General features: G+C 36.4%; 2 protein-coding genes across 3 annotated transcripts; one reads left to right on the top strand and one right to left on the bottom strand.

The window, feature by feature from the left end:
* The first annotated feature begins 389 nt into the window (after positions 1–389).
* On the top strand, positions 390–4,972 carry LOC113110294 (nuclear receptor subfamily 2 group F member 1-B). Of its 2 annotated transcripts, none has more exons than XM_026274400.1 (3): positions 390–1,222; positions 1,839–2,366; positions 3,988–4,972. In XM_026274400.1, the coding sequence occupies exons 1-3, from the start codon at positions 817–819 to the stop codon at positions 4,260–4,262; spliced, it is 1,209 nt and encodes a 402-aa protein (XP_026130185.1). In that variant the 5' UTR covers positions 390–816; the 3' UTR covers positions 4,263–4,972. The 2 variants fall into 2 exon arrangements, with proteins under 2 accessions (XP_026130185.1, XP_026130186.1); XM_026274401.1 differs by having other exon boundaries at positions 1,842–2,366.
* A 12,044-nt stretch (positions 4,973–17,016) lies between these two features.
* Positions 17,017–23,554, bottom strand: tlr8b (toll-like receptor 8b). Its single transcript, XM_026274372.1, has 2 exons — positions 23,535–23,554; positions 17,017–21,696 (listed from the first exon to the last, which is right to left on the bottom strand). Exon 2 carries the CDS (start codon positions 21,672–21,674, stop codon positions 18,633–18,635), a length of 3,042 nt encoding a protein of 1,013 aa, XP_026130157.1. The 5' UTR covers positions 21,675–21,696; positions 23,535–23,554; the 3' UTR covers positions 17,017–18,632.
* Positions 23,555–26,775: the final 3,221 nt, after the last annotated feature.

Below are 26,775 nucleotides of genomic sequence, written 5' to 3' on the forward strand. Positions count from 1 at the left end.
CTATTCACACTAGGTGGCAGTCCTTCCATTTTTCTACACTCGTGAGCATCAGATTAAATATTCTGTAGACTACTAATCAATTGTAAAAATGCTAAACGATCTACACTGATTATTAGATTGGAGAATGAATTCAATACAGATAGAGTGCGGATAAAAATCATAACCTATTCTACCTTTTGAATAGCTAAAATGTTATATCCTATACATGTCCAATATAAGAAAATATACAAACGCTTAAAAGCCTCAGTGCTTGTTAAAAGTGACTTGAGGCACATAATTGCATCCAGCCGCTTTTGGAAGGATGTGAGCTAAATGGCCAATCAAACAGAGCTTCCGAGCTTAAAGGAGCCGCCCACTTCTGTGCTTTAATACCTGACGGGGTCCATAATACAGACCATTCAATAGACCACCGCTGAAGCGCAAATAAGATCAAGTGAAGGTGTGGTCATTTGGATCAGCATCATGCCAAAGTTGAGTCCGTTCAGCTCTGTTCTCACGGATACTTAAATTTGAAGTCTTCCATTCATGCTCATGTCAGTCATGCCAACAGAAGGCTACGTTACGCCGCGTTTTTGCTCTCCTCGGATCTGATTCATTTGGGGTTTCCGATTGTCCCTTTTACGCACGAAGACACCTCCAGCACGGAGTTCCGGCGCGACTGTCCAATCTGGCTGTCTGATCTTGTTGGACACATATCTCCAGTCTCACCGATGCGCTTTCCATATCACCCGGCTCTTCTGCATGGATAAAACACGACCGGCCTTCTTCATCTTGAATAATTCTGGAGAAGACGAGTAAAAGGTTCGCAGTGCAGCCATGGCCATGGTGGTGAGCGTGTGGAGAGATCCGCAGGAGGAACTGGCACCGGCGGGATCTCTGGATGATCAGAGCGGAACGGGGGGAGACCACCAGCATCACCACCGCCTGAACGCAGCCGCGCGCTCTCCAAACACCGGACTGCCTTCCGCGGAGGATAAAGGACAGAACTCGGCGCAGAACCAGCAGCACATTGAATGCGTGGTTTGCGGGGATAAATCCAGCGGGAAGCACTACGGACAGTTCACCTGTGAGGGATGCAAAAGTTTCTTCAAGCGGAGCGTTCGGCGGAACTTAACGTACACGTGCCGTGCCAACAGAAGCTGCCCGGTGGACCAGCACCACAGGAACCAGTGCCAGTACTGCCGCATGAAGAAATGCCTGAAAGTGGGCATGAGACGCGAAGGTGAGTGCGCAGTGCATTCTTCTTTTGTAGCCCACATAAAAAATAAAATAAAATAAAAATAAGTAGAAAGAAAAAAACAAAGATAAATTGGCCAAATTTAATAATACAAATAAAGAGATGTATTTTTTTACATTCATATTACAAATGATTATAACACAACATTAATAAATTTGTAAATAGCCGTAATGCTGTACAGCTTGTAGCTCAAGACCAAAAGCAATTTAATTAAAGGATTTTGCTTCTAAACATAAAAATATCTTAAAAACATTTACAAATTATTCTTCGTTTTATAATGTAACCTTATCTACAAAGCAACTTTTAAGCAGGTATATGAACTAAAGAATGCTTAACAGATTTGACTTCATATTAATATATAATATGTAAAGTGTAAAATGCATCAAATATTAAGAGCATTACAGAGTATAGTTCCTTACAATATATTGTTCTCATATTCTAGATTGATTGCACTTGCAGATAAGTGTGTAAACAGTGTGTTTTAGATAGATAGATAGATGTGTCTTTTTTCTGAGTCAAGCCTATACTGAAAGTTTATTCACGTTAACATTACGTGTTATTTCTATGCACATTTCTTCTCCATCTAATTCTGTTTTGACAGCGGTTCAGCGAGGAAGAATGCCGCCGAATCAGCCGAACCCGAGCCATTACGCGCTGACCAACGGAGACCCGCTGAGTGGCCAATGCTACCTGTCCGGATACATATCCCTCCTGCTTCGGGCCGAGCCTTATCCAGCCTCCAGATACGGAAACCAGTGCATGCAGTCGGGGAACATCATGGGCATTGAGAACATCTGCGAGCTGGCGGCCCGTTTGCTCTTCAGTGCGGTGGAATGGGCGAGGAACATCCCTTTCTTTCCTGATCTCCAAATCACGGATCAGGTGTCTCTCCTCAGACTCACCTGGAGTGAACTTTTCGTGCTGAACGCCGCGCAGAGCTCCATGCCTCTCCACGTGGCTCCTCTCCTCGCCGCCGCCGGACTTCACGCGTCTCCGATGTCCGCGGACCGAGTCGTGGCCTTCATGGATCATATCCGATTCTTCCAGGAGCAGGTGGAGAAACTGAAGGCCCTGCAGGTGGACTCCGCCGAATACAGCTGTGCCAAAGCAATAGTGCTGTTCACATCAGGTGGGCCCGAATCAAGAGCAAGTAAACTTATTGTACAGTTTAATGAGATTGTCTATAGAATAATCCTATTTGTTCCGCGAAGTTTGTTTCAAATAATGGACCGTCAATCTGTCAAAAGTAGCCTACCATCTGCACACAATCAGACTAAAGGCGTGGTTGTTTAAAAATAATGTTAGTTCGACAATGTACAGTTTTGAATAATAATATAAAAAAATATATATTAAATCAACATTTAGCTGCTCAGTAATAAAAGTTCAAATAGATCTTGTTTTACAAGTTAACTACACATAGGTTACCATATTATATATTTAAGTAACTTTAATGTTTTAAGTTTCAATTATAATTTTAAATGTTCCTTTTTTGGTTCTGGCAATTAATTTGAAAAGCAGACCTACAAATATTTCATTCATAGTCCTTCAGAGTTGAACGTATAGCTTAGATATGGGAGCTTTTATAATTTAAAACATTAAGCAAAATTCTGCCTATAATGGAAATTAGCATGTCACACAATCCCATCCTTCGTTAAGGCTTTAATCGTGTCAAGAAACAAAAAAAGGCAAAATCAAAAGGCCTTCTCAAACATATTTTTGAAAAGAATTAAACTGCGCGTTCATAACTTTTAAAAAACGTTTATGCAACATTCAAAGAACGTTTAGCAACCAACGTTCGTTTAAGGTTTTAAGCAAAGCGCGCTAAATAGAACCACGTTTGAGTTATCAAAGTTCGATAACAAGTTTTAAGAAGAGCGTTAAACAGAAATTCGCTTAGTCTGGGTGTTACTATGGCAACAGTATGCGGGTGATCGGAAAAACGCGGGTTTTTCGTTTCAGTTATAGGAATCATCGAAAAAACAGATACCACCTAGTTTAACTTTTAATTTTTATAAATTTACCCACTACAAAATATTCAACAAAAAAGATAAAACTGGGCCACAAGACCAGGTCAAAGATTGACCGAATGCGTCAAGAAAACACCCTAAAGACAGAAAAATACACCCTTGAGAAGTCACATGCTGATATCAAACTTTTCAAAACCCTCCAAAAAGAGTTTTAGAGATCCTAATCAGGCCTATGTACAGACTAGTTAAAAATATCGAGTGTTTAACATCACAGTTATTTTGAGTTTTAATTAGCCTACTCTCTAAGAAGTTTTATTAAACTTTCAAAATATAGCATATTCCATTCAAATAATGCAGCATTCAGAGCTTCGTTCTTTTCGTTAATTCGTTGTATCCATGCGTAGCCTGTTTAATAGTTTATTATGAGAAACATTAAGATATTAACCTGAAATGCACAGGGTAGCCTATATTCGTTTAACATTGGAAAATGCTCTCTTGAATGAAAACATATTTGACAACAGACTTGGCTAATTTAGGTTAAGTCAAGCTACAAGCTACCTTAAGACAATTAGATTCTCAAATTAATTTATCCTGTGTTTATCTAAGAACATAAATGAATACTAAAGCTTTATCTTACACTAGGCTACTATTTCTGTTTTTCTGAACCATGTTAAATAGGTTTACTTTGCATACACTGAAGATTTAGCCTATGTAAACGTGTGTAACAGAGATGTTATTATTTTGAATGATGTTTTTTTAATGGCTAGATTTATTTGTATGCAGATGCATGCGGTCTTTCAGACATACCGCACATAGAAGGCCTTCAGGAGAAATCCCAGTGTGCTCTGGAGGAGTACGTGCGGATCCAGTACCCGAACCAGCCCACACGCTTCGGCAAGCTGCTGCTGAGGCTCCCCGCGCTCCGGATGGTGTCCTCCTCCGTCATAGAGCAGATTTTCTTCGTTCGACTGGTGGGTAAAACACCCATTGAGACGCTCATCAGGGATATGCTGCTATCTGGGAGCAGTTTCAACTGGCCCTACATGTCCATTCAATGAGAGGAAGATGGAGATGGGGACATTTGGTGAGAATATAAAGACATAAAAAGCTAAACAGTCACGGGTGATCCATAAACTCTCTCTCAATGTCGGTTCGTGAACATGTGAAGATATCTTTACTTTCTTTCTCCTGATCTTTTAACAGTCAGCCATGACATGTGCCATGAAAAGACTATATAAAATAACTTTCGATTCACTTATTCAACATTGTAATTGCTCCTGTTAAATGCAAAACGTCTTAATTTAGTTTTTTTTTTTGAAGGAAGGAAGGAATATGCATTGACCCAAAATAACAGAAATAATTGGTGTTAGCCTACCTTAAAAACGTTCAGCATAAATACCACGTTTGTTTTAACTGAGAAGCGGAGACAATGGATTTAACAATTATTTATTTTGCTGTATTTATTTTACTGCTTGACAACTTCATGTTTCGAAACAATCAACCACAGCACTTACGGTTTTCCGAGGCTCGACAATGAATATTATTGATGTATTTTCCAACACTTTTCCCCGGTATAAAATATTACAAGTCAAACCTGTTTTTGTTTTGTTTTGTTTTGTTTTGTTTTTTTGGGGGCTGCCAGGGTGGGCGAGGGGGACTCATGGATTTTCTGTAAGATGCAACATTTGATTAAACAATTGTCATTAATAATTTCATGCGTAAATGTGCTTTTGTTTGTACTTTTGCTAATAAAGTTCATTTTCGTAAAGCTGCGGTCTCATCATGCTTGAAGCGCTTCCTTCTGTTTATTTCTGAAGAGACATTTTGTAGAAACTAATGCAAAGAGACTAAAAAAATAGTCCCTTAAGGTAAGAGACCGTTTTAGTTTTACTATTTAGCTTTAAATATTTACATAAAATGGATTATTTATTTAATTCACAGTTTAACACGCAAAGCAACACAATATGCAGTTTAGTTATGTTATAGCTATGTGTATTCATTCATTTTAATGCAGTCATGCATTGATTAAAATTAAGGTATTAAGAATAAATATATAGCCTATAGCTACATTTATAAAACATAAAATGTGTTAGAGGGACGATACATTTGAAATATAAGTTCGCAGTGTCATGTCTTGTAAGCCTATAAATAAAATGGCACTTTAAATAGGAAGCCTGACATATCTGGGCGAGTTTTGACTGATCATTTGGGCTGTAAAGGCGCATGTTGTAATATTATCTGATGATAACCTGGACAGGTGAGATGTGTTTTGTTCAGATGTGTCAGGAAAGCACTGTGATCTTATCACATCAGTCAGATCAGACTTCATAGAAGCCTGATTCATTTCGATTAGACTATAAAGTTTATGTCCTTTCTCGTTTGCTGGATTTCAATCTGTCATTCAATCGTTCATTTTCCAGAGAAAGACAATAAAGAAATTCCTTTTTATTTATGATGGTTTTGAAGTTTTACGTATAGCCTATAATAAATGATATCGGAGTACTGGGCTATATTTGCAATACTGAACAGTGGTTTTCAAGCACTTTCTTTCAAATTAACATTTCCAGACGTGAAAATGATAACCCTAAAGTAAAAAGATTTTTTTTTTTTTTTTTAAACAAAAGCCCTGGTTCATCAGATACAAAATACGTAAAATGTAGCCTATAAATAAATGGTTTTAAATAGAAATTATTTCCCAAACCAAAAATAATTTGTCATCACTTAATATGGACTTAATTAGGCTTCATTTATAATTTCTCGATTAAATTTAAAAGGATTTTTGCATTCTGACCTTTATGACCGCTCTAATTGTTAGGCACGTCTGTCATTCCAATGATTATATCGAGTATACAAATACGCATGCGCGAAAAGCACCAATTTCAAGAAACTCGTTTTTTTAGACTTTCAAATCCTTGTATTACTTGAACATAGCACAACTATTTGGAATTTCTCATTGTTCTTTCTCTAAAACATGCTACAAAATCAGTTTTTTTAATCCAGTTGTGAGTTTCTATCTTATTTAAAGCTTTTTACTTTACTGTTATCTCTGTGTGGATTTAACCTGGGAACAAAATTGTCTTCCGAATTGAGCTAAACCTCACAAAACCTCTTTTTGGAGACAACTTTCTAAAAGACATCCTTTCTGTAAGTAAGGCTTCACATAGCTAAAAACAACAGAACTCTATGGCATCTCTAGTTATGCAGTGTGTTTTCATTGTGGAGTCTGACAGCCAGAGTGAACTCAGTGACCCCACACTTCTCTCATCATGTGCGGGTCTCCTCCTGAGCTGAGGTGTATCACGAACTCGTGGCATCTCAGATGAATTGCTGACACCGTGCCTGGGTTAGCCATGACCCCGGCGGTGCCTGGGGACCCATGAGGAGAACTGGAGCTCAGAATAAAGCGCAGGCTCGTCCACAGGGGGATTCCTGATGGCCACGAGGAGGGTCTTTGTTGGACGTTGGTATCATAGGATACGTGCTCGGATCAAGGGTACAGCTGTTAGAGGAAACTCTGTCCAAGCTGCTAGTGTGGGAATGCACACATAGACACTTGTGAGGAAAATAGTGCTAAGAAAGCAATTTATTATGCCTGGAAATATAGATAAAAAAGTAACTGAAAGAAAGGTCAGGTGGGCTTGAAATATGGCCGGCCCTAATGAAGGCCTTCCTGTAATGGACAGCATTATAGTCTTACTGGTCTTAGTTGGATTATCAAGCTTTAAAGACGCTGCATACCCAGAAAGGACGATTATAGCACAATCTGGAGATGGGAGTGCTGTCTACCTGAATCAAGTTAACACAACATGTCACCTATAGGGTCTTGGATCCTTGGTAATGGACAATAGGCTTTCTGGAATGCAAATGGAGGGGAATTCCAAATCCTGGTTTAAGACTTTAATGCAGTCTCTATTATATTCCTTGTCTCAGCTCAATTAGCTCACTTGCATCCAGGTACAATACTGTAAGTGGATTTGAACAACACAGCCAGTTGTCATCTATAATAATGGCTTTTAAATTCCAGCTCAATTCCAGAATTTCTGTGTGAAGCAGCAAAACAGTTTTTAACATTAATGATGATAAGAAATGTTTCTTCAGCAGGTTTCTGAAGGATTAGTGATGCTGAAAATTCAGCTTCAAACCCGCAAAATAAGTTAGATTTAAAAATATATTCAAATAAAAAGCATTCTTTTTAAATTGTAATGTTATTTCACATTATTACAGTTTTTCTGTAAGTAAATTCAGGCTTGGTGAGCAAAAGAGATATCTTTCAAAAAAAAAAAACCCTACATACCCCAAATGTTCTGAATGGTGGTGTGAATATATACAATCATTTATATAATATTTGAACTACAATTTAGGAAATTTCCTGTCATTCCAGCTGAATGTCCTATGTGTTGTGGCTAATTCAACTTATATTCTTACAATCATCTTATTCTAAAATCCTGAACTTAACAAGCAAGCTTTGATCAACAAGGTTAATTTGTCTTTGTCTCTCAGACGATCAGAGCTGGTATCTGCTCTTTTGTTGCTCGCTGATGATCAGACATGGTCTGTTCTTCTCCCAGTCAATTACGGCCTGCTGGTGTAATTGCAGAGCACTTTACTGTCTGGCCCATTATCAGCCTTTGTTCCTCTGCAACCTGGCCTGAACCGTTTGATACAGGTTTTTAATTGTCCAAGCGGTCTATTCAAACATAATCAGTTTTACAAGAAGTTGCACACGTGAATATATACAGAACTGGGGCTAAGATTTTTGAAAGTTGTATACTAACAGAATATGTACAAACATGCATTTAAAACATGCATGGATAGTGTATGAATTCTAATTCAAATTTGGAATATTCAAAAATAGCAACTTTTGAATTCTGCAACTTAAAAACAAAAAAATGAATATGCCACTGATTTCTAAGTTGTATAATATAATCTAATATAATTAATATAAACATATGCATATGCAAAAATAGTGTTCTGCATTTTAAAATGACAGTGACCAGTGATTCATTCTTAATATGCAGCACCTTTTAAAATCTTTAACTTAAAAATTGAAATGAATATTATTGTGTTTAAACTAAAGTGAACAAACTTTCAGAACTCACAAAATGTCAAATGTCACGCTTCCTAAAGCTCCTTCTGTTGATTTGTCACTTCCTGGGAAATGATATCATAAAGGTTTTGTTAGTTATGTGATTTTACAACTAAACAGCTTAAAATCCAAATAAAAAAAATAAACATTATTCCCATATTTAACTCATAGAATTGATGTCATAAATGATGTCATAAAGGCTTTTGTTAGTTTAGTGATTTAACAATACACTAAACATGTAAATTCCAGATAATTTATATTAAGATTATTATAAATTCCCTTGTCATTTGTCATGTAACATGAAGCTTACATAATAGAATGCTGCTATTGTGCATGTAACCATCTGTGAATTATTCATTTGCCAAATGACTGTAATATTCTGCAGATCTCTGCCAGTTATGTAGAGAATTGGGGTGAGCGGATCTTTGGCGCCTACGCTCTATTGCTACGAATCGGCAGTATTGCTCCACGTTCTCGTTGGTTTGTTGGCATGTGGGTGATTTCATGCACAAGAAAAGCTGTCCGCAAATTCCTCCAAGTAGAAAAATGCGCAGTTGCTGCCAGAGATAGATTACCAAAAATCACATCGTATTTGATGCAAATCTAACTCGACTAAATCAGATTTTAAAAGCCGTAACATTTATGTTTTCTCAAGTAAAACAATTGCAAAATTCCACTATAAAAGCATCTTCTTTTATTTTAGCAAGTCATCGCTCACCACTGTTAATACTGTGTATTACTATTAAACACTGCACCCTGGTAATAAGTGTTGATAGAAAGCACTCTCTAAAGACTAGAGTAATCCTCCTAATGAAGTAAACATGGATTTCCCCGTAATGCCCACCGTATTGCACATGAACATCGTCCCTAATCCGCTCCAGACGGCCTGAGGATGACATGTGTTCCTATGGACCAATCATTCCAAGCACAATAACAGTCACAGTGAATTAGCTTCTAATTAGGGTTTCAACAAACTATATAGAGTCTCTATGAACTACACTTCAGGTACATTTGGTCACTTTTGAAATCAATGGTAAACAGCTCAATTCAACTGAAGAGTCTACAAATGTATGTCACTTCAAAATCAGCGTGTTTTAAAATATGGTGTAGAGTATATAATATTAAGGTAAGTGTGTTGTTGGGGTCATTGCAGGGTCATCATATCACCCCCCCCCCCCCCCATTTAACGCAGTCTTGTGCGGTCTACAACTTTTTAGAAAACAGCTTGTCGACAGCCCACTCATTAGTGTCTCAGACACACACACACACACACACACGTGCACACATCAACTCCAACTGGCACCACCGAGAAGGGTGATGATAGTGTACTGTTCAAATTTGCTTTTGATTTAATTATGATTCTCAATCTAAGCTGCAATCTGTCCTCATTATCACTTCATATTTAATACGTTAGTATTACATTTTATTCCAACACATGACAAATACACATTCAAATCATCATAGCACCTCTTTTTTGACAACAATTAATTCCGAAAAACAAAGATCATGAAGTTTTTGGCAAACTTTTATAATGGACATTTCACATTCACCTTTTCTGCTTCTCAGCACGGATATGTCTTAATCCATTTTATGCTTCTTTGAAGTCGAATCTCTTTCTAATTAAGGAAGCACTGGCCTTCAGAAGACCTCATTCTGAAGTCATGCGCTATCTTCTGTGCGGCTTGACTGAGAAATACATTGGGAGTGATGCAGTTCTCTTTTTTCTTAGAAATAAAACTGTGTATGGTAGCAGTGCAACCACCACAAAGTGTGAATTTATACCAATGTGAACACAAGTTGTAGGATGACAAAAGATTGAGGAGACATTTAGATTCTCAAGAGACAACATCCATGATGCATTTAAAAAAAATGCATGATCCAACCAGTTTGTTTAGAATAGTTAATTTAGATTTTGCCACAAAAAGCTAAATCTTAAGGTTACCTTTGAGAAGCCTATTGAAGTCCCACCAATTTTTATTCTCTAGTTCTCAAGTAAACTATCATGTTCTAATCTAAGAAGAATAAAATATTATTTCAGTCTCTCTACTTCAAAAATTCACATTTAATTCAATGTGTTAATTTCTGTTCCTTTGTAATCAATTGTGAAATTTAGTAGTGATATCTAGTGAAAATTATTTCTATACCAAGAATCCAAGTCTTGTACTGGATATTGGTGTATTATGAAGTATTTACTTTGTAGTAATATTACACATTATATTATATGCAATTATTGCATAATCTAAGGTGTAATGACATTTTCTAATACATCAGATATTTTTCAGTGATTTATTCAAATCAGTGTTTTGATTTCCTGGGTTTTTTAAAAGCCCAGATCAAAGTGTTCCTGCTGGGACTAACTGTAAATATGCATCTCATGTAACAGCAACCTAATTTTTTTTTTTATGGTGAAATCTAAATGAACTATAGTCTAAATTAAGTGAAACGCACTTAAAAATGGAACTACATTTGGGTTCACCAATGATTCAATACAGAGTTTTTCACCAATCTGACCAATACAGGCAATCTGTAGGTAGAACATTAAGATTTGTTGCTCGTCACAACATTCCTCGAATGCAAATGTCTGGAAGTCTGCACATGCTCTGTGCGGTCGAGCTAATTCTTTCACAGGGTGAGAATATTATGGAGTCTGCTCTCTGAATGAACCTGCGCTGTCTGTTCAGCCTCCAGGCTCTCTGAAATGGATTCTGTACGTCTGAAGCTGTCAGGCCACACGCTTGTCCTTGGGATAAAAAAGCAGGGGATTTTTATCCCTTTAAACCCACAGAGAGGTTATTATCAGAGCCTGTGCTGTTAATAGATCCGGCAGACACCTTCAGACCGATCCGCCTCATTTCCCGCTTGCCTTTTTGAAGCATCAGAAATGAAATATAATGTGATTTGATATGCGTTCTGCAACATCGGTCATGCAGGTACACCACTGATGTAATTCCCAGAGGAATGTTTTATATGTTTTATACAAAGTCAATATTATTTACTGTGTTAATACACATTTTCGGGCTTACTGTGAACGATTTATCAGTGCACGTTGGAGACAACTGATGATGAGGCATTAAATATATCTATGTGTGATTTGCTTTGTATGTGAGCGAGCTAAATGAACAGCGGTTGGTCTCTGTGTCGGAGCTGTCAGGGCTGAACTCCGTGTGCCAGTGTCTGTGGGAGAAGCAGCAGTTTTCATCACACTGAGGTGACGGCCCAGCCAGATCCATGGATCTCTGCCAGAGGGTAACTTTGCCTTGGGCGATGCAAATGAAAGGCCCTCCAACAGATCACACATGAAGGAGACAATAAAGTCATGAGGTGCCACTGTGTGTGTGTTTGTGTGTGTGTCAATCCGCAAAAGACTTTGCAACACAAAATTCTCAGCAATGTTGCATTTATTTGATGAAAAATGATTTCTGAAGGATCATGCGACACTGAAGACTGGAGTAATGGCTACTAAAAATTCAGCTTTGCATCACAGAAATAAAGTAAATTATTCAATTGAATAATTTGTACTTTGACAAGCATCACTATAATTAATACCTTTTGTTTTGTTATTTTAAAAGTGTCTTCTCACATCTTTCCTGCTCAATTTGCATGACCTGTTGAGAAGGGTGCAGTTCCTTTTCATTACGGACTTAGTTTTTGTGGATGATAAACCAGGTGAAAAGTCTAGCAGCCACAGAAAAAAATCCAGCAACCACCCAGAACACACTATAAACCATTCACAACAACATTTTAGCAAAGACCATTGGCTGAAACATAGTCACAGAGCAATGTTCAGATAGCTCCACAGAGTCACAGTAGAGACATAACCTGCCATATTTCTGTTAAAAATGTTAACGATTTTAAAATTCAAAATTTTTGCACTCAAAAACAAGTGGAGACTATACTGCATTAGAAAGTGAAATTAAACCATATATCGCCATTCATGCACACATTCCATCATCATCTAAATACATATTCTACCAGGTTTACACACACACACACACACACAAGCGACTTTAAAATAATGTCCTGAAGGACCACCTGTTGTCCATTATTGTGAAATATTTCTGAGGCATGAATCATAAGGGTGAGTAATTAATCACGAGCTGTCAGAACGGAGCGCAGGGGTCTCGTGGGAGGGTGAGGAGTCACATATGGGCAGATGGAGGTCAGAGTCACACCACACACGCCATCGACAGGTTAACATGAGAGAGAGCCAGCAAGTGTGAAGACAAAAGTAAAAACAGATGAGATGAGGGGAGGTGATAAATATGGGAAATAATTTTAGAAGTACATTTCAAATAGAACTAAGAGGCTTTTGCATCTGAAATCTTTATATATATGTGTATACACACACACACACACACACACACACACACACGCTTATACATGTATATATTAAATAATATATAGATTTTTTAATTAACTAATATATGCATTCATCCATCTAAATCTGAACATTAATGGAAGATTTTAGCACCTTGAAATGATATTACAAAAGTCTTTTTTTTTTTTTTTTATTTAATACAAATATAATAGTTTTTAACAGTTTCATACATACAGTAGATTAAAGATATATCGAAATTTCTACATTTAAATGATGTATTACACTAAGGTGAATGACAAAATTTGTGTGTAATTAAAAGTGTAGATTAATCATGAGATTTAACCATTAGAAAAGATTCTGTTCTCTAAGATATTATAATATTGTTACAAAAAAAAAAAAAAAAAAAACCTCCAGGTAAACATTCTAGGAATGTTAGTTTATGGTTTTGAAATTTTAAGCTGACAAATTTTAAAATTCAATCTGAAATTGCCGTTAAAATTAAAGAATGTTCTGTATCTTAGGTTGTCAAAAAAAAAAAAGTTCTGCACAATTTATGGTTACGAAAACAGAACGTTCCTGGAACTTAATAACTGATAAGAAGGGAAACCATGTGAAATGTTTTCATTCAAACAGATCTATGACTTCTGTTTGCAGATTTTGGTTTCGTCACAAATCGGAGCCCTCTGAGACACTGCTGAGATCTCTTTTGAAACTTGTGAGATTACAGGAGTCTCTTTCTCATGAGAAAAACATGAGAAGCAAGAGATAATGACATTAAATGAATGAACTCCCGATTTGATCTTTTTCTTTTATGAATCACTCCAACAAAACAAAACAGCAAAATTCAGCAAACAAGCACGAAACAACAGCCTGTGTACTGTTTCAATCCCAGATAAATCAGTTGAATCTCACATTTAAAGGTTTTGACTAATTGAAGCAGCGTGATGATCCTTCACTCCTCAGTAAACTCGTGCACTGTCGCCCTCGGGCTCTCTGTTGGCTCTCAGTCAGAGATAATTACTGCAGGCTGTAGGCTATAGCACGTCCCATTTTGATCTGTAGTACAAAAGATCTGAAGCCACTCTCATGTGTTCCTTCTCTCCGTAGACACTACCAGAGTATTTCAAGTGTGTTTAGAGCCACTTCAGGCATGTTTATTCTCCACCGCATGTCCCTTTCTGTTTCTGGCCCGCAGAAACAGAAAGGGACATTTAGCAAAAATGTATCCAATCCATAGTGAAGAGCTTTCTTTCTTTGTGTTTATGAATGAATCCCTACAGCACAAGTTACTCAGGAAAGCACTTTTAAAAATAAAGGTTCTATAGCAATGCCATAGAAGAATCATTTTGGTTCTTTAAAGAACCATTCTTCTTAATGTAAAGAACAATTTCATTATCGAAAGAAGCTTTTTCCACTGTAAAGAACCTTGTAAGGTTCCATGCATGTTAAAGGTTCTTAATAGAACCATCGAATCCAGTTTAGAACCTTTATTTTTGTGGAAACCCCCTTGTGAACCCTTTTTTTCAGAATGCATATAAAATAAATCGATATAATAATGAAATATATGGTTGATTATGCCCCTTCCTTCAGTATATCGATTTACTATTTAAGGTATCATTCATGTATGTAGCAAAAACTATAATCTATAATCTATCTTTTTTTAACAAAATCAAAGCAAGAGTTAAAATAATTCAGTTTTGAATCTGTTATATGCTCTGGTTCATTCGTAATGATTTTATATCATAAAGATGCACATGCAGTAATGATTTGCCCCAGAATGCAACAGCGTTTTATATGTCTGAACCTCTGAATGACCCACTTAAAGTGGCACTGATGCCATTAATACTTTCTCAGGTCATGGCACCTTAGGATATACAAAACACTCAGAGAGAAAGAAAGAGAGTGAGAAAAGAGAGAACTCTTGTGTGTCTCTCAGGAATGCCCTCTATATTAAATCTATAATAGAGTCGACTGCCATTGGCTATATCTAAAACACGCTCATTTTCCTGCGAACCTCAGTATCCATGGGAAAACACTTTAATCCCAATGGAGAAACCCAGCTTTAAATAGGAAAAATCATCTAAAGTTTTAGTTTAAATCGATTCAGGATTTAGCATGGAAAAATGTTACAATTGGTTAAAGGACAAAAACAAACTGGCTCATAATCATACAGCAAGTTATGAATTTTCTTTTCTCAAGATATTCGGACATTTTACTTTTTATATTTTTTCCCATTATTCTCAGTGGTGAATCTCATTACTGTAATGCATATTATTTTAGTATCACTGAGATAATATTAAAGTTTTAATAAATATTTCGAATCAGTTTTTATTTTTATATCTTCCATTTTCATTTAAATGTTAAGGTTTTAGTATTTTGTGTAATTTTTTGTAGTTTTAAAATTACATCTATAGCTTTTTATACATTTTTATTAAAATTTCATTTTTAGTTACTTTAAACATCAATGTAAACTAAATTAAACTGTTGCATTGGCAACTATCTGAAATATTAATATTAATGTTTATTTTATAGCAAAAAAATTTTTTTTTAGTTTTAGTTAACTGTCTTTAACAACCCTGCTGTAATACTGTTTTGGGGTAAAATAAAGATTTTTAATTTATTTGATAATAAATATTATGTGAAGACACACTTCAGTTATGCATATTTTACAATTCAAATAATGTATCTTTTCACAGAAATGAGAATGAGGTTTTATTAGTGGGGTAATGAAAACTTGGCATATTATATGACATTAATTAAAAAAAAATATTGTATTTTATTTAATGCAAAATATATTTTTTTTATTTTTCAATTTCGGTCGAAATAAGAGCCAGGCTGTTCAGTTTTTTGTTTTTTGTTTTTTACCATGCATTCTATTTAAAATTCCATATGCTCAAGAAGAAGAATACTGAAGTTAACATGTAAATAAAGATTTTTAGGTGTCACATCACAGCAACTACTGGAAACCTAATAATGACACATAATAGGGCAAAATTAGCTCAGCTGTGCAGGCACAACAAATTAGTCATGCATTTGGGTTTCTGTGTTGTATACTGATTTCATTGGCCAGTTGGTGAACCAATGAAATGAAAAAGAGCCTCCATGCTCCTGCTCTGCCTTTCCAGTCACGTCTCAGAGTGGCATCTGGAGTGTTGTGGCAGGGTCAATGTCAGCGAAACGGCTCGAAACTCAACACAAGCAATCAGTTTACCAGAGAGATGCTAACTCTGCCATGAGAAGAGAGGGGGGCGCATCAAACTATGCCTAATTAGCCACTAGCATGTTCTTTTTAATAATGAAGCATTAAAAAAGCAGGAGGACCACACACACACACACACACACACATACACATGCATGTTCACACTACAGTGGGATTCATGCTCATTGAAGTCTCAGTGGGCCCCATAACACCACAGCACTAGCAGAAGGATTCCCAGCAACTTACCAAACAATGTTAATGAATAGAGAGAGAGCGTTTTGTTTGTGCACATATTCTGAATTAATGACGAGGGAGTAGTCAAATGACAACAATCATGCTTGTGGCTGTATGTCAGGCGCAGAACTCACTCAGGGGTGGACTGTCAGCGGAAGGCACCTTCTCATTACACAGAAGCTGTGCGATGGTTGGCTCCCTGCATCCATCGCTGGGACCAGTGTAAGTTCCTGTGGGGCCGGCATCTGTGTACTGACAGCTGGCCCTGAGCTCCAGAGAGTGTGTGACGTCTACGATCCCTGGAGCTCGGTACTGTAAGGCTGAATATGCAGACCGTACACAGACCTCCTCTGAACTCTAGCCTTGAAATAGCATCATGCTTCATCACTTCCACACAGTTTTTATAGATCTATTTATGTATTTATTAATATGTTTTTGGATGCAAAAAACTTGTAAAACCAGTTTAAAAATATGTTGTGACTAAAATAAAGTATAAATTGTAATAATTATACATAAATAACAAACATTATAATGTAGTTACATAAAAATATAAACAATACCCAATGTTTTATAAAACTAAACAATATAGTTAAATTAATATTTATAATGTCCAAAGCTTTTTAGTAAAAAAAAAAATACAAAGGCCTAAAAGACATAAAACATATTATCTTAAGATAAGATCTTACTATGATTGATTTTACTGTAAAAGTTAAAGTAAACTTACCGTAACTTAAAATAGTTATAAAATTAAATTAAAATAGTAATGTCATTGTGTGAAGTGTTGACATACATATTTGTAGCATGTACAGTTACACAGTCTAAACCGTAAAAAAGTATATAAAAATATTATAGTTACATAAATATATATTTTTTTATATTTTATACATAAAAGACAAATTAAGAATTTTAATTTTACAATAGTGATGTCATCCTGTGATGTGTTGACACGTGGTTGCCTGTAAAGCCATTTTCTTTCTATTTTAAATTTTCACCTTTTATTCAATGTAACTGGCTATTTCTTTAGTTGTTTCTCTGGCTTTTACTGTTGAAAATTGTATAACTTGAGGTTTTCTTCATTTATTCATTAATGGTATTACATATAATGCAATTTTCTTGGTCTTATATGTTGAAAACCATAATTTATTTTTGCTTTGTTTCTCATGGTTGGCCTCCTGGGGTGATTTTTGGTCTGGTAAGCTATAATATTCTTCAGCAAGCACACACTGTAGTTACCCAGGTTCTCATGATGCTAGAAATGAAACGGGTCCATCAGAAGTTCATCTACTTTATTAACAAAGAAAGAGTTAGCAGATAGTTGCTCTCCAGAAACCACTGCCCTCGCCGTGATCCGCACCTTGTGCCAGCGTCACCCTAGATAGAGACATTCTTTCTCTCACTGTTTCTATACGCCCACAGTTTTCATTTTGCATTCATTTCATTGCCTGGAGTCATGAATTTTTCATCACTGGTTTCATGATGAATAAAAGATGAAAAAAGGGAAGGACACAGAGAGCTGGAGTAACTGTGTGTTTGTGTATTGTAACTATGTGAGTCCACAAAAGGCACTGATAAAAATCTGTCCCCGTGCTGTATCGCTCTCTAGAGTGATACAGCACATCAGGGTATTTTCTTGTACAAATGTGACTCTGATTGCACCATAACTGAGACTACTGGGAAGTTGTTTATAAAATTAGCTCAAGAAGGAAGTGACTGGCAAAAGATCACACAACACTTTGGTTTCAGGGAATAAAAACTAACTTGTAAACAAGTGTTTCTTGTTACATTAGTATACAATACAATTTACCCCATGCAGGTAAAAATCGCAATATATTTAAGATGTTGTTGCCGTATAAGCATGATTGGTAATGCAGTTCTAGATAGTGTGTCTCACACTGATTGCAGAAAAGTTTTCTTTCAACCTATTTTTGCTCTGAAAAAGAGTGTTTCACAAAAGACTTGAAATCACAAAAATAACTTAAATCCAAAATGCTGGCATGAAACTCTAGATGGTGCAGTCCGATAGGTCAAACTCAATCTGACCTAATGACATCATTATCACACGGCCCAGCTGATTCATTCTTTTTGTATCAGCAGCCAATGAGATTGCAGCTCAACATTCAAATACTTGGCTAGTGCTTGCAGTTGTAGCATCCAACTTCTCCAGCTCTACCTGTATGCTATATGAGGGATATTTCATAGGCTATATGTTATGTGCAGCAGCAGTATTTCCTACATGCTCACAGCTGCATGTTGTCAATGTATTGGCTGTAGTAAGTGTCTGTAGTATCTCTTCCTCAGCAGCTTCAGCTTCAGCTTCATTAAAATTGTCATGTACTGTATATTACCAAGCCAATTCCTCGGAGAGTTGTAATGACAGAAATGACTTTTCTTAAAAATGTATTATGTAAATTACATCGATTTTGACGTAACTCTTGACTTTAATGATGTACCTGTTTTAAACAGTACATTTACTGGGATAAATGTTAGAATTTTTCCCAAAATGGTAAACACAAACAGTTCAGTATAACGAATCCAAGCAAGAATCTCAACGGCAGAAGTGTTTGAACATAAACTACTTATTTTGTACTGAGTCATCGTCCGCTAAAGTAATTTGTAAACAATTTGCTTTGCACACCTTGACTCTCAAACCTAACTGCGTTTCTCAAGCTCTGCCAGAAAAAGTCTTCTGCTGCTGGGTTTCTGGGCCATTCCAGCACACTGTGTCCACACAGGCAGCGCCGCAAGTTTAGGATTCTCGACTGCCGAAGAACCGGTTCCAATATGACCAACACCATCACATCCACACCCTCTTCCAGCAACCTTTGTTGTGCTAGGAAAGCCGCCATCTTGAAAATCCCACTTTGAACAAATCCCTCTGTCAGGACAAATATCGTCTTCCTACTCTGGTTTACGCTCTGATTTAGGTTTTCCATGATCGGTATACCAGGAGTCCAATCTCTTTCCGCCAGACAGAGTGGACGAACTCGTCTTCCTCTATCTTCCAGTTCAAAACGCAAGTGGTTCAGTACCCATTCTGCCGCCATCGGATCTTTGGTGTCGTACATAACAAAGGCATCATAGGTGCAGTCATTTGTCTTCAAGTAATAACTTTTTATTTTGGCTCTCCAGAAGTTATAAATGTACGATATGTCCCAGTAAAACACATGTATTACAATAGTTGTAGACATCAAGACAATGATGATGGATGACGTGAGTACATAAAGGATTTGAGCGATACTATTGTTGATGCACGCATTTTTTAAATCTAGACTGATCATTGGATGCCCCCTTTTGGATTCCGGAAGGTAGCACAAGACATCTGTTGCAAGACGAGGAAGGACAGTCTCACTTTTCTCTAACCAGAGAATGAAGTCCAGAAGGTCACATGTGCAGTAGATATGGTTTCTCTGCAGGTCCAGTATGCGTAAGTAGTGATCACTACCTGTCTGGAAGGATGCATCACTGAAGTGCTGCAAGCGGTTGAAAGCAAGACTGAGGATCAGCAGGCTTTTGACATCTTTGAGAAAGCTGTGGTGCAACTTGGCGATTAGATTATGGCTCAAGTCTAAGACCTTCAGTGAGCTTGTATGCTTTGATAACTTTCCAGTGACCTTACTCAGTTTGTTCATACTTAGATCCAGAGTCTCCAGCTCAGGTAAATATTCGAGCTGATCCCACTCAAAATTGGCAAGAGTGTTCCTACTGATGCTAAGATATGTTAGCGTCCTTGGAAAGTAGCTGAATATATCGTCTGGTATTTGATTAAGCTTGTTATATGATATATCAAGGTGTGTTAGGTTCGAGAGAGATTTAAAAAGACTTTTGAATCCACGGTTCTTCTTCCACATAATATCCAGTCGATTGCCTTGAAACTGTAGCTCCTTTAGAGAGTCGCTCTTCAGAGTCTTGTTGGTGAGTGAATTTATTTCATTCCAACTGAGGTTGAGCACTTTGAGGAACTGGAGGTTTTCCAGGAACGTCAGACTGTTCCTTACACCTGCCACCTCAAAGTAATGTTTGTTGTGACTTAAATCCAAAACTTGTAATTCTTTCAGTTCATTCAAGGCAGAATCTGAACGCATGTAGACTCTGTTGTGAGACAAGTCAAGGTATTTAATCCTGGGGAAGTGAGTGAACTCTGTACCATTGAAATAGGAAGCAATGAAGTTGAAGGAAAGATTGAGGCAAGTGATGTTCTCTGTTCCTGTGAAGAAAAATGGATTGATATGGTAAATGTTGTTCTTGCTGAGGTCCAAAACTGGTCCTGTTGCCAGGCATTCAGCTTTGGTAAATGGAGGATAATGGCGGAATTGTTCATTTGTGTGAATGTAGGGGCCTTCACGGCGGTCTCCTTCATTGTCGTCAGAAAGGACGTCACTTTTACACTCCTGTCCCCGAAAAGGATTGGTGAATGTTAGCCTGTTGTCAATCAATGAAATCAAAGACAGGTTGTGAAAGTTCCTGAACACTGATAAATTGAGATGCTGGAGAAAGTTGACTCCCAAGTTTAGAACGGATAGGTTTCTCAAACCAAAGAGAGGTCGGAGATCTTCCTCACAAAGAGTGTGGGACATATAGCCTTCTAAGTGAAGTGTTTGTAGTGATTCCAAACTAGCAAAACCTTGTGAGAGTTTAATTCTTCGGTAAAAGTTTTGAGACGGATTATTGTATGAGAAATCGACAACTTCCACTTTTGGTAGAACACTGAAAAATTGTCCGCTTTCAAATTCACTTATCAATGAGTTGAAGGAAAGATACAAATACTTTAACATAGTAAGGTTCTGGAACCATGATGGGTTGATTGTTTGTAAAGAATTCCCAGAGAGTCGTAGGTCTTGTAGTTCGGATAGCTGACTAAAAGCATCCGGATGAATTTGTAGAGCGTTATTCTTTGTCTGACAGGGAGTGCATGGAAAAGGAGCAGTGAAACAAAAAGGGCAGTTTCCAGATAAATCAAGAACTCTCAGGTTTGTAAGTCTGTTCAGGTCAGAGGCATGCACATAGTCAATCTTATTTAGGAGAAGTGAAAGTGTGAGGAGGGATCTGGGTAAAGCATGTGGTATTTTTATCAGTCCATTTCTAGACAGTTCTAGCTTGGTTAGATTTAAATGTCGAAATGTTTCTTTGTGAATTTCCAGTGCTATACTGACATTATGATAACAGTTTCTATTCAATGACAAAACTTTTAGTTTCTTTATTCGTGCAAGATCTGAGGGTCCAATTGTCTGGATTTGGTTGGAATTGAGGCTCAGCAACTGCAGTCCAGGAGGGAGGTCTCTTGGAAATACTTTAATCTTATTATAATCAAGAAGCAAGGTTTTAAGATTCGCCAATCTTGAAAAAATCCCATTCCCAAGTCCTTTTTCAATCTGATTACTTTTGAGGTTTATCTGGGTAACATCAGTCAGATTCCAGAAGGCGTCCTTTGGGAGGTATTTTATTTTATTATTCGCAAAGTCTAGTTCAGTTGTATTCCAGATCAGGTTTTTCGGAATTCTTTTCAAAGATCTTCCCGAACAGTCCAAGGCGACAGAGCTGTTGGACAGTGTCACATCACATGGAAGCTTTCTCCAAGCCCAGATGAGGCCTTGAGATGAATGGACAGTACATATCAAAATCAACACAAGTATCATTTTCTTAAGGGTTCGGCGACTCCTGTGAATGAGAGAATGTATTATTGGTTACTATCTGAAGCTGTCCAAATTGGGTAAAAAAATAAAAAATAATAATAATTCGGAAAAGCTTAATAAAACAACAACAAAAATAATTTTTAATGGTTTTGGATGAAGTATGTTTATGCTTACCAAAGCTGCATTTATTTGATGAAAAAACAGTAAAGATATTTTGACATAAATATTTTGACATATTTTGAATGTATTCATGTGATAGCAATCCTGAACTTTCAGCAGTTTTCTGTCCACATTAAATCATTATCAACATTTAAATGTTTATATATATATTAAGGGATGTGACGAGATTTCTGAGACTTAGGTCTCTGCAGAGCAAAAGTGGGCGTTTATCACTATGTGGGTGTTTTGAAACTGCTGGGTGTTTCGGAATCATGCAATCTAAATGATCCCCCTTACCCAACCCCACCCCTAAACCTAACGTCACTATTACATCAACTAATCAGGTATCATGGTGTAAAAACACCCTGATCTGGTAACTCCCATTACTTTCCTGCAGAGACCTATACTTGAGATTTCTTGGCACGAGATATCACAAGATCCGATGTGTCTGACTGGTCTCGCCAGAATGTGACGATATCCTCACTTAGACCTTTCAAATATATTTTCATTACACTTGGCCTTTCATCAGTGATGTAAGATATTTTAACTTTACATCAGGTAAGTGGAAGCTTGATAAGTGGGAATATTACGCAGTGTAGTCTTTATCCAATCATAAAAACTAGTTTAACTCAAACTTTTAATTAATTATTCAAAAGTAGGTCATTACACGATATGTATCTGTAAATATAAAGCCACGAAAGTCGATCAAACATGAATCCTGCATGTTCTGTTAGTTTCTGTTAATGAAAGCCACATAAGCATGGTTTCATTTACCACACACACACACACACTGAAGCACGCGTGACGCTCGTGGTGGTTTTAGCGTAAATGAGGACGGAAACACATTAACATCTCCAAAACTGATATGACAGTCACTTCATGAAAATTTTACCATTTGATTTGAGTAAAACTAGCATCATATTATACAGTCTGGTCATATCACATACACAGAACTGTAAAAGTATTCGTGTTTACCCATCAAGTAAAACTCCGGTACTATTCTTCAGTAGAATGTACATTGCCTACTACTACTAGGCTACTATACTACTACTAAAATGAAATAAACATTTTTAAGGATTAATCACAAAGCATTTCTTCCATTTTTGAATTTTAAAAGTACATATAAAAAGTTATTTTCAATAATTAAATGAAATTAATGTTTTATGCCTTCATTTGATAACCAGAAAAATGTAATTACACAACACAGAATTTCTGAAGGGAAAAAAAAATTCATAAGGCTACTTTAAGAAAAAAACAAATTAATAAATTATGTTGTTTATACATTCAAATAATTAGACATGCTTAAACACAGAATTTGGTAACAATACAAAAATATAAATAATATAGTGAGGAAAAAATAAAACATTTCATAGGGCCTTAAATATAATTTATGTTAAACTTTTAATAAATTGTTAAAATGTATATTTCATGATTTTAATTCATTAGACATGCTTTTTAATGAATACAATTTAATTTTAACTATTAAAATGGTGAGGAGAAAAATTACAACTGAGAAAAAGCAATACAGTAACAGATTTTTTTTTTTAATAAAATGTAGTTTGAAATCTATTGTAACATTATAAGTGTCAGTGTTTACTGTCACGTTTTGACCATTTAATGTGTCTTACTAAAAAATATAATTATTAAAAGTGACTGATCCTAAACCATTGTGTAGTTGTAAAACAGATCAGAAAGTGTGCTTACCAGAGCAGTCTGTAGAAGAGGAGGACATGGTTAAGAGATATCAGTCAGCTTATATGGATTTTTTTTTTTTTTGACAGTTTCCTATTTCAAGTTTCAGAATGCTTCCTCATTTCCCTTCCAGTTAACCAAAATAAATGAATTGAATCTGTGTGCCTTAAAGGGGTAGTTCTCTCAAAAATGAAAATTCTGTCATTGTTTACTGACCTTAATCATTTACATTGTTTTTTTTTTTTTTGGACCCCATTGACTTTTATTGCATGGGCAAAAAGAATGTAACATGGCATGCAGGGAAAAATAGTAGGATAAATCGTGTGCACGATTTACTATTTCATTCCCTCAACTTATTGTGTGCAAACAATTTACTAGTTTGAAGGAACAAAATAGTAATCGTGTGCACGTCGAGGGAACGATTCAGTAAATTGTGCATACAATTTTTTTTTTCCTGCATGTCATGTGCGGGGCTCCATAAGAATGAGACATTTCTCAAAATATCTTCTTTTGTGTTCCATAAAAAAAGAAAATCATACAGGTTTGGAACAACATGAGCATTGTGCATACATGCCTATTTTTTTAAAAGACACTTTTTGTAGTTAGATGGTGTAGCTTCAAAATTCTAACCTTCTAATCCTACTTGATGCGTCAGATCTACCATCTTCGATTGAAACAGTGACATTGTGACCATTGCAGGCAGATCTAAACAATAACCTGGTCTGCAAACACTAAGCAGTCTGTTTCTTTTGTTTGCACAGCTCTCCAGCAATGGCTAAAATCCCCCCAAATCAGCTCTGCAGACACCAGGAGTATGCAAGGCCAGACTGGCACTCATTGCATGTGGAGCCGTGAGTACATTAGTATGCCGTGGAGAAACACGGCGACTGTGAGTGGACACTCTAGCAATTAGATGCATAGCACTTTATGTGAACCCGCAGAGGTGCCAGTGCTCATATTCTGCTCAGCACCTGGGGGCAGCTTTCATGCATTGCTTTCCAACCGCAGCTACGTGTTCCACATACAGATCGGACCATTATTAATTTAAAATGTTTTGTATCCATGCCACAGTCTTTGGTATTTCTGATCAGCAGGGATGAGGTATGGAGATGAACAAGGCACGGTTCATTACGTAGGCGTGTTTTACTATGTAATTTGTTCTTTTACTCCTTTCAGCATCGTGCATTATGTTAGTGCTGTTGTGTAGTTGTCGTAGTTATGTGTGGTGGAAATCTAGAGTTTGAAATGAAAGTGTTAGGACTTTGTTTACTGGAAATTCTTTCTGATCGCACAAGAGTGTGTAAGAAAGCACTCATAGATGCAAAAAAAAAAAACTCATGAGATGTGCTTCTGCTACTACTTTCTTCAACATATGTGCAAAGCCTTACATTTAACAATGTGAGTAACGAGACACAATAAGTACTGTACAATCTTTCTTGACAATGGTTTCCAGGTTGCAATGCTGCTCTTTTCACCTTTTTTATCCCTTCATGATCCATTGGGGTATCTGAGCCTGAGGGGGTGTTGAATTCTGCCCGGGGCGTAATGTTTGAGCTGCGAGGATGAGCTTCAAGATCTTGAGGAGGACTGCAGTTCAATAATATTGCTGATTTGCACAGGAAAAGAGTCACTTTTGCTTGCATAGAACTTTGTTTTTGTATTGCGTGTGACTGGGTTTCCAGTTAAAATTAAAAGTAAAAAATAAATGTATATTTTATTTTTAAATGAAATGTAATCTGGAAATATATATTACAATATTAATATAAATAATAGATATTCTTTTATATCATTCAAAAATAATATTCATTTATTTTTTACTTTAATAACTTTTTCATATGCTAGCTAGTGTTAGTTTATTTTTTTTAAAGAAAACAAGCTGATAGTAAATGAATAGAGTGCAAGTCTAAAAGATGCATGTTTTTTTTTTTTTAGAATGCAATAAAATTGCATTAATGAAAAATGTGTCATTTTCTTGATGCAAAATACATCTATTGTTTTTCTTCAGTTTTGGGGGGAAATGTTACCTGCACATTCACCACAGATCCCTGAAAATGCTAAAACATTCATACAGTATCAGTCAAGTTTTAAATGTTGATCTGTTGTTGAACTGAAAATTGAGCAATTGCAACTTCTCCAATTTTAGGACAATAATAGCTTTGACTGTAAATGAAAACAGACACTTGTTCCTTTGTTTAGTGTACTCATTGTACAATTATAGTATATGTTTACTCATCCATCTTGTTCTGTACCTTTACACCATCAGTGGGAGTACTGTGAAGAATAACATGGGTCTTTATTGAAGTGAAAAGGGAATCCCAAGACCGTTATAAATTCTCATTAATCTCTTTTAAAAGCCCAGGCCATGGGAGAGACTGCTCTTTTGCTACTTTAAAAAGATGCCCTTCATAGCTCAATTAGTCTGTCCTGATTCCCAAAGAAGCATTTATATTAATAAGGCAGAGATTAAAGAAACTAATTATAAACCTTTCCTTTGTAACTGGGAGATGGACCGTCCAGTTGCCCATATGAACGTGTTAATGTAGACACAAAACTCCACCTGATGACTCGTTCATTATCTGTTACTGTCCCTCCCCCATCTGAGAAATGCATCACTTCATACATTCTGGATCTCTAATCTGGATTAGTTAATTGGATGCTCCTGGACAAATGATTAACAATCTACATTTTACACAAGGAGGATATACTGGATTATGCAATGCCATATGCATTTAAAACCCCATGGCACCATGTTTAATTGCATGTATTAATTCATTTTTAATTAATGAATTTATTTCTTTAGGTGGGGTGTGGTTAAAGTCATCATGAAAACCAAACTGATCTTTTTTTCTCGTATTATTGTGAATGTTTCATTGGTGCACATTGTGCCAAATTAAAAATAGTCATAAATAAATCCAATCAGTTAATGATGGATAAAATCAACATTTTTTTTAATGCATTTTAGCAGACGCTTTAATCCAAAGCGATTTACAGTGCATTCAGGCTAACATTTTTTACCTAACGTGTGCTCCCCTGGGAATCGAACCCATAACCTTACGCTGCTAATGCAATGCTCTACAAATTGAGCTACAGGAACACATTGAGCTAAATTGTAAAAATGTTTAGTAAATTACAAGTACAGTACACAAGTAAAAGGATTGCAAATGTGATTTCATGTTTCATCGTTTGAAGACCAATAAATACAAATAAAACCAGCAATATTCAGAAAAAAACTATTATTCCATCGTTTTGTAAA

This window comes from Carassius auratus, chromosome 10 (assembly GCF_003368295.1).
Source record: "Carassius auratus strain Wakin chromosome 10, ASM336829v1, whole genome shotgun sequence".
NCBI lineage: Eukaryota > Metazoa > Chordata > Actinopteri > Cypriniformes > Cyprinidae > Carassius > Carassius auratus.

Bases quoted from the DNA above. Each gene is read 5' to 3' on its own strand.
- LOC113110294 (XM_026274400.1), top strand. From the start codon at position 817: ATGGCCATGGTGGTGAGCGTGTGGAGAGATCCGCAGGAGGAACTGGCA. The intron at 1,223-1,838 runs GTGAGTGCGCAG...CTGTTTTGACAG, and splicing joins AGTGGGCATGAGACGCGAAG to CGGTTCAGCGAGGAAGAATG. The intron at 2,367-3,987 runs GTGGGCCCGAAT...ATTTGTATGCAG, and splicing joins AATAGTGCTGTTCACATCAG to ATGCATGCGGTCTTTCAGAC.
- tlr8b (XM_026274372.1), bottom strand. From the start codon at position 21,674: ATGATACTTGTGTTGATTTTGATATGTACTGTCCATTCATCTCAAGGC.